General features: G+C 39.3%; 1 protein-coding gene across 4 annotated transcripts in view; it reads left to right on the top strand.

Moving 5' to 3' along the window:
* The first annotated feature begins 5678 nt into the window (after window positions 1-5678).
* PCDH9 (protocadherin 9) overlaps window positions 5679-11109 on the top strand; it is a 965083-nt gene continuing 959652 nt past the window's right edge. For all 4 annotated transcript variants that reach the window (XM_049778927.1, XM_049778925.1, XM_049778926.1 and 1 more), the window contains exons 1-2: window positions 5679-6293; window positions 7512-10682. In XM_049778927.1, coding sequence (XP_049634884.1) covers window positions 7647-10682 — 3036 coding nt within the window. In that variant the 5' untranslated portion in view covers window positions 5679-6293; window positions 7512-7646. The remainder of the gene's footprint in view (window positions 6294-7511; window positions 10683-11109) is intronic.

Here is an 11109-nt window from a genome sequence, read left to right as displayed (position 1 = left end):
TCCTTGTTTTTGTGACATAAATATGATCTCTGAAATTATTGGAAAGACTTTTGCTGGTTTACTCTAATATTTTGCAATTGATTTTTTTACAAGAAAATATTTTTTACATGTTTCCTCATCAACTCCACAGACATTTTTTATAATATAAAAATAAAAATACACCTCTCAAGGTATGAATTGACATATCTGAAAGCAGCTTGACCCCATTCCATGAACCCTGAAAGTGTCTTTGATGCTCTTTTAATCCTTTTTTGAAAATATCACCAAGATGTCACTGGAGCATTGTAAATTTATAGGCACATAACTGAAAAAAAATGTTGTGTATTTTAGGACCTTTTAAAGGATTGTATTACTATCTAGTACAGAATAAGATCTTTATTTTATAAAACCTATTTTAAAGAATTATTGCATATACAAACAATTTTTGTAAGCAGAGTAGTATTGACTTAAATCCCAGACAAAGCACGCCAGTAGGAAGCTAAGCAATTCTTATCTCCATTATTTGGGTGTTATCAGTGATATGGAATTAAGCTGGGGCTTCAGGAGTCAATGGAATATGTGTAGTCTCCTTGACTCATCCTAATTTAATTAGAGTCGGACTGTGGGTCGAATTTGGTTCCTGAGAGCAGACTATAGGAGAAAAATGAGCTTTATTCAGCCTGCCCTATATTAGTAAGCCTATTTGTGTGCATATTATGTAACAAATTGGGCTCTTATAAAGAACACTGTGAATTTGTTTAAATATACATCTATTAATATGTATTAAAATAATATATATAGTTCAAAATTAGAAGGGGTGAGAATTCTGTTTCCAAAATAATAGCTCTGTGGACATCAATATGGTACGATATCTTAACTTGGTGTGGGGGAAAATCCTCATAGCTAAAAAATCCATTTCCTAATTATGTTTGGGTATAGCTTTTGTTCTTGCAACATGTTTTAGCTTCAATAATATCTATTTTTAAGTATAAATAGAGGTGTTTCTCAATATTGTTTATGTTATTTTTCTCCAAATTTAGATCTTTAGCATCTAGATATATATGAAATAAATATTTGAGAGTCTAACAGTTCCTATCCAAAAATAGAGAGACATGAAAATAGAAAGTCTTATACATTTAAATGAAACTTCCGGGCTTAGAGTTGTCAAGTTTTATGAGGTGTACCATATCTTCTCTTTTCTATCATCAGAAGATGTTGTTTTTTCCAGTGGTCATTTTCCCACACTATGGTGGGAACATGTTATGAAAGCTATCTGCACAAATCTGAATTTTAAATAACCATTAACACACTTTGCAATTTCAATATTTTCTTTAATTAAATAGTAATGCTGATAAGATAGTGATACTGTGAAATGTCACTTTATATTGCAATACCTGCTAGAGCTTGAAACCTGAGGTCGATAATATTTGTCAATCATAAAATATAGCAAATTGAGATACATTTAGTTCAGTCATTCAAAAAGAATGCAGCTTGCTGGTCACCTGCTTTCATTTGTGATTTGATTACCTTGCACTAGGTTTTTCTCTAAACAAAAATAAAGAAAATAATTGTAAAGGGGTATTTAAAAGAAGGAGCTATTTCATAGTAGAGCAAATAAAAAAATCTTCAAAGGGCTTATTCCTTTACAGTTTGTACAAACTTAAAAGGAGTTAATTTTTTTTCTTTTTTTTTAATTGTGGTGGTACAATTCTACATTGTCATTTTCTGAACAGTGTTGATACAAATAACCCTTAGTATTAGAGTACAATTTTCTCCCCAGAAGCACAGTACAATAGTCTACCTCTTTTGTGAAATGGGGACAATAATTCCTGCTGTGACATAAGATTTCCTCTGATTGATTGATTGATGTCTGTTAGATACAAGAAGACATCTGGATTAAAGGAACATTAGAACTACAAGGCACAAACTTTTTTTTAAACTTTTATTGGAATATAAAGTTAAAAATATTCTTGTAATTCTCGGGCCAATCATCTGAGTATTCTTTAACATCACAGTCTTTCTCTTCTATATAATAATGTAACTTAAAGAAAAATATTTCAACATATATACAAGAATTGTAGGTTCTTTTTTCATTTTTTCCCACTGACCTACTGGAAATATAATTTTCGTATGGTGAAAAGGAATGAAACATATCATAGATGACAATCCAATTAGCAAACAAACCTGCTAATAATTTATTAAATGTAATACATGGAAATTATGGCTAAAGTACAAAGTGATGTTAAATTTTTGTAATAAAGAATAAACTCGATAGTTTTTGTCTAAAGCTATAGTAGCATTGAAATCTTCAAGTAGGGTTGGCTTTAGGTGGCTTAACTTCTCAGGTGTATCAATAGTTATATAATGAGCAGCAAACAAATTAAACAGATCAAAAGGTCAATCTAACTTCTACATATGTATACATATATACATATGTATGAAGATGTACATATTAATATATAATCGGTGTTAGATATCATATAATTAGATTTTATTAGCATTTTAAAGAAAAGTGATCGTAATATAGCAGAATACCCATTCATTTTCTTATAAAAACTCAAATTAGGAAATAGTTTCATGCCCCTAAATTATAACTATAAATATTTATAGTTTTAAAAATATAGGAAAGGAGGACTGATTATGAAAATATTTATGCAGCATCTTAGACAGAAACCTCAAATCAGGATAGTAGATTAGGAAAATGGCCTTTTATATTTAATTTTCTTCTAAGAATATTTATATTATCTCTAGTAGTAATTCTTTTGAGTTTAACTACTGGAATAGGTCCACTTATTTTGACCTTGAGAGTTAAAATTTGTTTAATTAAGGAATTATTAATAAGTTAGATATGCCAATAGAATGCCTTCAAGAATGTGCTATATTTTAAATTATTGTTTCAACCTCCTTTGTAAAACATCAGACAGACTTCATTTGGACATTTGAACCTATCTATACTTTCCTTTCATTTAAATCGTGTAGTCATAAATTTAATTATGTGATGATTTAGTTCTCTTCCCTGATCTGCATCCTATGGACATACATACAGGCTTTCAATTATGAGTGTAGTGTACTAATGGGCTCTGAATACAAGGTAAACTCTCCTGAGCAACCAGAAACATTTCAATTTAGTGATAATGTTAACTAATTACTGCTCATGTCTTGTGTTGAGAACCCAACATGACTTTAACATGACTACAGTATGATTAAGTCAGGATGTGAGATAACAGTCATGTGAATGAGCTGGAAAGTAACTGTAGTGCTGTTTATTGTAAAAGTATCATAATGATGATTCATTATTTAAGCAGTTCAAAGCACAAAAATAGGTGACAACTGGAATAATGTATTAGCTTTAATTTTAGATTTTGTCGATGGCAAAAGCATCAAACACTATGATAAGTTTTAAAAATTTTAATTGAATTAATGATTGCATAGGTATATATTTTCACTCTTGAAATACTTAGCAGTCCTTTTTATTCTTAAACTTTTTATATTCTAATTATAAAAATATTACTATCATAACAGTTGGTTATTAAAAATATCAAATAAATGCCTGCAAGAAACTTATTTTATATTTTAGCTCAGAGGTATTACTACATATATTTAACAGTGGTTTTCAGATACTGCACTTTTATTCTGAATATTCACCTGAGGAAGAATTCAAATGAAAAAAATGGTTTATTTTTCACAGTTGCAAGGGAAAATTAGAAAAATCAAATGAACTGGCGAGTGAAACCCTTTATATAAACTATTAAGGTGGATTTTCTTGGTTGCCTTTTTAAGTTTTCCTTTTTTAAAAAAAATTAAAAATTAGTTTTCCTATAGGAAAAATATAAAAAGTCACCTAAAAGTCACCACTGTGAATTACTTACTATATGAAGAGCCCTGAATGCCATTATAACCAAGTACAAGAATGGGGAACATAGTTTTAAAATAAATGCCCTTTATCCACCTTGGAAGTAAGAACAAGATATTCAATCATGCATGAAGACCTTCTCCGTCAACCTTTATAGGTCATTCTAAAAAGTAAATTATTTTTGTTCCAGGGGAACTGTAACAAATGCCTCAAACTTTGGTATATGACGTAGTAGGCACGAGCCATGACACAAACCTTGGTGTCATACTGATTTCAAATGACTGATCAAGCGCAGAGTGCTTTCAAAGGCACTATTTTTAAAAAGAAGACTAATCCTTTCGAGAGTCATTCCATTTTACTCATGTATTAAAGTGGGGAGGGAAAAAGGGAGAGAGAGATGTAAGAACATCAACAGAGCTGAAGCTTGAGAACTGAAAAGCAAGTCTTTTAGGGCTTTGTTAGAATTGGCAGAAAGTGTCAGGGTGAGAGAAGTGATCCATGCAGCTAGGGGAGACTCTGGAATCTTCCTCTTTCCATCCTGTCGCCAGCTAAGTTTGCAGGGAAGTGAGCTGCAAGGGGGATTTGCTGCACTGCTAGTCAGTGTGAGCTCAGGCTTCCCCCCAGGTTTCTGGGTGTTTCGAGAGGAAAAGTGCAAGAAGTGACTGTCACTGATCTTGCTCCGGGAGAAGAATACTAAATTGTCCAGTGCCCGAGCCAACCGCGGGGATCCTGGAAGCTGCCACTTTCTTTGGGGTGGGGGAGGGCTCCCACTCTCTGCCAGCCCCTCAGCAGCTCCTGCTATCCACAGCGGACAGAGTGCTGAAATGAAATATCTTTCCGATTCCCACTCAGATCCCCCCAAAATCTTCAGGGCGACCTTTCTTTTTTACTAAGCACCCTCCCTGCCCTTCTGCCGGCGTCCCTGCTGATGGGGTGGGGGTTGGGGTTCAAGTTGCGGTCCAGCTTGCTTTGCAGCCCTAGAGGCTGCTCCGAGCATCAATAGGTCCGGACTTGGGTAACCAATGAGTCTCAAACTGATTGTATGGTTTTTTGTTTGTTTGTTTGTTTGTTTGTTTGTTTTTTGGGGGGCGGCTCCGTTTCACAAATAAAGCGCCTTCCATTGGTTTTCCAGTGCAATAGGCTTTCTCAGTTGGTCTTATTCCTAACTCCCTAAAGAAAAAAAAATTGAATAACTAAATAGAATTTTTAAATGCACAGTCATGTCTCCGATGATAATATTCAGGCATCATGATACAACACTGTGTCATGCAATTTAGAGTTGGATGATTGTTTTGCATACATAAAAAATATTCTAAGATAATCCTATAAAACACAATTAAGAAACATCAGAATGAAACAGTCGAAAATATCTTTGAGATTCTGCCACGGGATGTCTTAAGTTTTAAATGCTTCAATCTAAAAAAAATAAAACAAACAGAAAGACACATAAGCGTCTTGCAGCCTTGGAGTTCCCCCCATGCGCGCGCCGCCGCCCGGGCTCTCTGCGGAGGAAGGATGGAGCGCGTGTCCTACAACCGCGCGGAGCTTATGCGAGATCTGCTGCGCATGCTCAGTATGCCTCTAGAAAGCCGGCTCTCCCGGGGCCCGGGATGAGTGGTCCAGGTTTTCGCGACTGCCGGGATGGGAGGGAGAGGCTGGGAGACAGGCTAAACCTTGTTCCTCGCCCCGCCCCTTCTCCTCGCTCCCCCGAGACTCCGCCCCCACTGCAAGATGCGAGCCAATCAGCATTCGGAGGCGTGCCCTATGAAGACACGCCCTCCCTCTGGGCTCCGGGAGAGTTATATCAAGAAATTCACTTCCGAGAGAAGAGAGAGGAGAGGCAGAAGGGGCCGAGCTGAATGAAGGCAGTGAGGGAGAGCGTGCCAGCCTGCAAAGGAGCGCCTTCAGAGTCTCTGGAGCAAGCAAGAGAGAAGCAGCGATTAGAACATTTTTTTTTCCTGGGGGTCGATTGTCATTCCTGGAGATAACACGTCCCAACTCTGATGCATTTTCTTTTTTTTTTTTTTCTTTTCTGCAAGAAGTTAAGAGACTTCCACGTTATTGACATTCATCCATCGGAGAGAAATGGTTTTTTTGCTTTGCAAGACGCGGTGGAAAATATATCCCTGAGCTGAACAAGTGCCACTGGAGGATGTGGGGTGTCTCTCTGTATGTGTCTGTGTGTTAAATACCAGAAGAGCCCAGATCCCCCACGACCACCAACCACCCCATGGGTAATAAAGACGAAATGTGGAGAGAATGACTAACGACAAATCTGTGAATTTTTGTTCTCTGGAGTTTGCTAATTGGCCAGCCCCGAAGCAACACATTTCACACGGAGGAAAACGTTTTGGCTGCTTTTTTGATTTCTTTCACCTCCCCAAACTGGTGCTACCAGATGCATGGCTTTCTTTCTAACTGCAGCCTACCAGGAGAAAGGGGAAAGGTTGAGGCAACTAACGTAAGTGTAAAGTTTTCGCATGCACAATCGTGAAATTCTGTGTTCAGCTGTGTCCTCTGGCCGTGGAGGAGGGATGCTTGCCATTGGGCAGAGTGTTGGGGCAGAGCTCACCTACTCGGCTGTCTCTGCATCCCTACCTGCATCACTCTGGTGGAACTAATCGCGGGTATCAGCTACCTTACAGCCTAATGCAGATAAGATTAGAGCCTGGGAACTGACCGGTCCTATTCCAGCAGGATGCAAGCTGAGAGCCTGGCATTTTGCAGTTTGGGGGTTGGGGGGGTATCTCAGCAGAATCTTTTTTTTTTTCTCCCACCTGCATTACTCGGTTGCAGTATTTATGTGTGACTAATATTCTAAGCAGAGATCAGGGTTAAGAAACTGCAATTTCCCCCTCTCTTTCATGTGGAGTAGAAAAGATCGTGCTATTATATGGCAATGTTAGCTGCGTTTTACTTACATCCCAGCACTCTCTTCACCTTCGAGGAGGAAAAATAAAATCCTGCATTCTACATTTTTTAAAAAAGTTTTGATGGGTTTATTAATTCTTCAAGGGGGGGTTAATTTGACAATATGGAGAAAGTAGAGTCAGGTTTGGGTAAGAAACTGGAAGTCTTGGTATTGTGCTTTGAGGTAATGAGCCTATGTATTGGCCGGTGACTATTGCTTCTGATGCTGCAGCATGTCCGGATGCTTGCTTCCCAGTAAGATTGGATTAGAATGCAGTTGGAGAACTGGGAGGAAAGAAAAAAATAATCTTTTAAGCAAAAGGGATGATGACTCAGTGTGGCAGAGAAGAAAACACATTGCATTTGACATGTGACAAAGCAATTAGCAGGAACCATTACTACATACTTAATGTTTTTACTTGTACCTAAAAAAAAATAAGGGTTAGACTACAGAGATGGATAAGACATGGGGGGAGGAAGGGGAGACTAAGAGGGAATGTTTTGAATTCAACAGTGCTCTGAAAAACTGTGGATGAATACAGGTGAAAATCACCCTGCTGTTAATCCAAAGTAGATCATTTTATTTTTTCTTATGCAAATGCAACAAGCAAACTATATTTTTGTATTTTTAACCAGAGTTAACTTACAAGCCATGGCAGAGCAAACTGCCATGTTTACTAAATGCAATGGAGAAATGTGTTGTGATATTTTATGACTGTGTGTTTTTATTTACTGAAGAATAATATTATCTATACGATTATGTTGACAGTGGCTGTCTCCAAATAAACGATGAGCTGTAATGCATCCTCCCGTCCATGCACACTTCCTCTTGCAGTTTGGGCATCGTTCCTCAGTGGAAACCTTTAAACCCTAAAATCCGGGAAAAGCAAATAAATACATTATCATGGACCTGAGGGATTTTTACCTGTTGGCTGCTCTGATTGCCTGTTTAAGGCTGGATTCTGCAATAGCTCAAGAACTTATTTACACTATTAGAGAGGAATTGCCTGAGAATGTGCCCATAGGAAACATACCAAAGGATCTAAACATTTCTCACATCAATGCTGCCACAGGGACCAGTGCCAGCCTTGTCTACAGACTGGTTTCTAAAGCGGGGGATGCCCCTTTGGTGAAAGTATCCAGTAGCACTGGGGAAATTTTCACAACCTCCAATAGAATAGACAGAGAAAAACTCTGTGCTGGAGCCTCTTACGCTGAGGAGAATGAGTGTTTCTTTGAACTTGAGGTGGTGATTCTCCCCAATGACTTTTTCAGGCTGATCAAAATCAAAATAATTGTCAAGGATAGCAATGATAATGCCCCCATGTTCCCATCACCTGTCATCAATATTTCCATTCCAGAAAACACTTTGATCAACAGCCGCTTTCCCATCCCATCAGCAACAGATCCTGACACAGGCTTCAATGGTGTACAACATTATGAATTGTTAAATGGGCAGAGTGTTTTTGGACTGGATATTGTGGAAACTCCAGAGGGAGAGAAGTGGCCACAATTGATTGTTCAGCAAAACTTGGACAGAGAACAGAAAGATACCTATGTGATGAAAATCAAAGTAGAGGATGGAGGCACGCCTCAAAAATCCAGCACAGCTATCCTGCAGGTCACAGTAAGTGATGTAAATGACAACAGGCCAGTGTTCAAAGAGGGTCAAGTGGAAGTGCATATTCCAGAGAATGCGCCTGTAGGCACCTCTGTCATTCAGCTCCATGCCACTGATGCAGATATAGGCAGTAATGCTGAAATCCGGTACATTTTTGGTGCCCAGGTCGCCCCTGCAACCAAAAGACTCTTTGCTTTAAATAATACTACTGGACTGATTACAGTTCAGAGGTCCCTAGACCGAGAGGAGACAGCCATTCACAAAGTGACAGTGCTGGCTAGTGATGGCAGCTCCACTCCTGCTCGAGCAACTGTTACCATCAATGTCACTGATGTAAATGATAACCCTCCAAACATAGACCTCAGGTACATTATAAGTCCCATCAATGGCACAGTGTATTTATCTGAGAAAGATCCGGTCAATACGAAGATTGCCCTAATTACAGTTTCAGATAAGGACACAGATGTGAATGGCAAAGTGATCTGTTTCATTGAACGAGAGGTCCCGTTTCATTTAAAGGCGGTGTATGACAACCAATATCTGTTAGAGACCTCCTCTTTGTTGGACTATGAGGGCACCAAAGAATTCAGCTTTAAAATTGTTGCCTCTGATTCTGGGAAGCCCAGTTTAAATCAGACTGCCCTGGTAAGGGTTAAGCTTGAGGACGAAAATGACAACCCACCAATTTTCAGCCAGCCTGTAATTGAGCTGTCAGTTGCGGAAAACAACCGACGTGGGTTATACTTAACAACTATTAGTGCCACAGATGAAGACAGTGGGAAAAATGCAGACATTGTTTATCAGCTTGGACCGAATGCCTCCTTTTTTGATCTGGACCGAAAGACAGGAGTTTTGACAGCCTCCAGAGTCTTTGACAGAGAAGAACAAGAGCGGTTCATTTTTACAGTAACTGCCAGGGACAATGGGACCCCTCCCCTGCAAAGCCAAGCGGCAGTGATAGTTACTGTTCTGGATGAGAATGACAATAGCCCCAAGTTTACACATAATCATTTTCAATTTTTTGTGTCTGAGAATCTGCCAAAGTATAGTACTGTGGGGGTGATCACAGTGACAGATGCAGATGCTGGAGAGAATAAAGCGGTGACTCTTTCCATTCTCAATGACAATGATAATTTTGTCTTGGATCCCTACTCTGGAGTCATAAAGTCAAATGTCTCCTTTGATAGAGAACAGCAGAGTTCCTACACTTTTGATGTCAAAGCCACGGATGGAGGACAGCCGCCTCGATCCTCTACTGCAAAAGTTACTATCAATGTCATGGATGTCAATGACAACAGTCCAGTTGTCATTTCCCCACCTTCAAATACTTCTTTCAAGTTGGTGCCCCTCTCAGCCATTCCTGGTTCTGTGGTTGCTGAAGTTTTTGCAGTGGATGTCGACACAGGGATGAATGCTGAACTGAAGTACACTATTGTAAGTGGGAACAACAAAGGTTTGTTTCGCATCGATCCTGTAACAGGTAACATCACTCTGGAGGAGAAACCGGCACCTACTGATGTCGGTTTGCACCGTTTGGTGGTCAACATCAGTGATCTTGGGTACCCAAAGTCTTTGCACACGCTTGTGCTGGTTTTTCTCTACGTGAACGACACAGCTGGAAACGCCTCGTATATCTATGACTTGATCCGCAGGACTATGGAGACCCCATTGGACAGGAACATAGGGGACAGCAGCCAACCCTACCAAAATGAGGACTATCTGACCATCATGATTGCCATTGTCGCAGGTGCCATGGTGGTCATAGTCGTGATCTTTGTGACTGTCCTTGTGCGCTGTCGCCATGCATCCAGGTTCAAAGCAGCTCAGAGGAGCAAGCAAGGTGCTGAATGGATGTCCCCAAATCAGGAGAACAAACAGAACAAGAAAAAGAAAAGGAAGAAAAGAAAGTCTCCCAAGAGTTCTCTTCTGAACTTTGTGACAATTGAAGAGTCCAAACCAGATGATGCAGTTCACGAACCTATCAATGGGACTATCAGCCTGCCGGCTGAGCTGGAGGAGCAAAGTATAGGAAGATTTGACTGGGGTCCCGCACCTCCCACAACCTTCAAGCCTAACAGCCCTGACCTGGCCAAGCACTACAAATCTGCTTCTCCGCAGCCTGCTTTTCATCTTAAACCAGACACTCCCGTTTCTGTGAAAAAGCATCATGTGATTCAGGAGCTCCCTTTGGACAACACCTTTGTTGGGGGTTGTGACACCCTTTCCAAACGTTCTTCCACTAGTTCAGATCACTTCAGTGCCTCAGAGTGCAGTTCCCAAGGAGGCTTCAAGACAAAGGGCCCCTTACACACCAGACAGGTAAACGAGCACTTTTACTGGTCTATAAGTACTGCATACAAGTGCCCAGTCAACCAGTATTAACGTGCCAGTGTGTCTATTGTTTTGGTCTAACTTTAGCTTAGTTTTAAAGATGGAAAGAAAAAAAAAAAAAACTTGACCCCTTTTCTATTCCTCCGGGGCTCAGTCAAGAATTTTTAGAACAGCTTTGAAATTTCTGAGTTCTGAGAATAACTTAACCTCCTAGTTTCTTTCACATGGCAAAAGATGAAAAGAGGAAATGATTTCAAAATGTCCCAAGATAATGTTTGCTGAAGAACAGCCTGTCCTGATATGCCAAATTCAGCTCCTGAGGATTCTAAATTGACAGTTTCAAGATTTTTGATCTAAAAAAGTCACCTTCAAATCTCAAGTTTTAAATGACACTTGAAGGTCTGACTGTAATTGC

The sequence above is a fragment of the Suncus etruscus genome, chromosome 8, assembly GCF_024139225.1.
Source record: "Suncus etruscus isolate mSunEtr1 chromosome 8, mSunEtr1.pri.cur, whole genome shotgun sequence".
In the NCBI taxonomy this organism is placed as follows: domain Eukaryota; kingdom Metazoa; phylum Chordata; class Mammalia; order Eulipotyphla; family Soricidae; genus Suncus; species Suncus etruscus.
The sequence above is the reverse complement of the archived record's forward strand: the minus strand, read 5'-3'. Positions and strand labels throughout refer to the sequence as shown.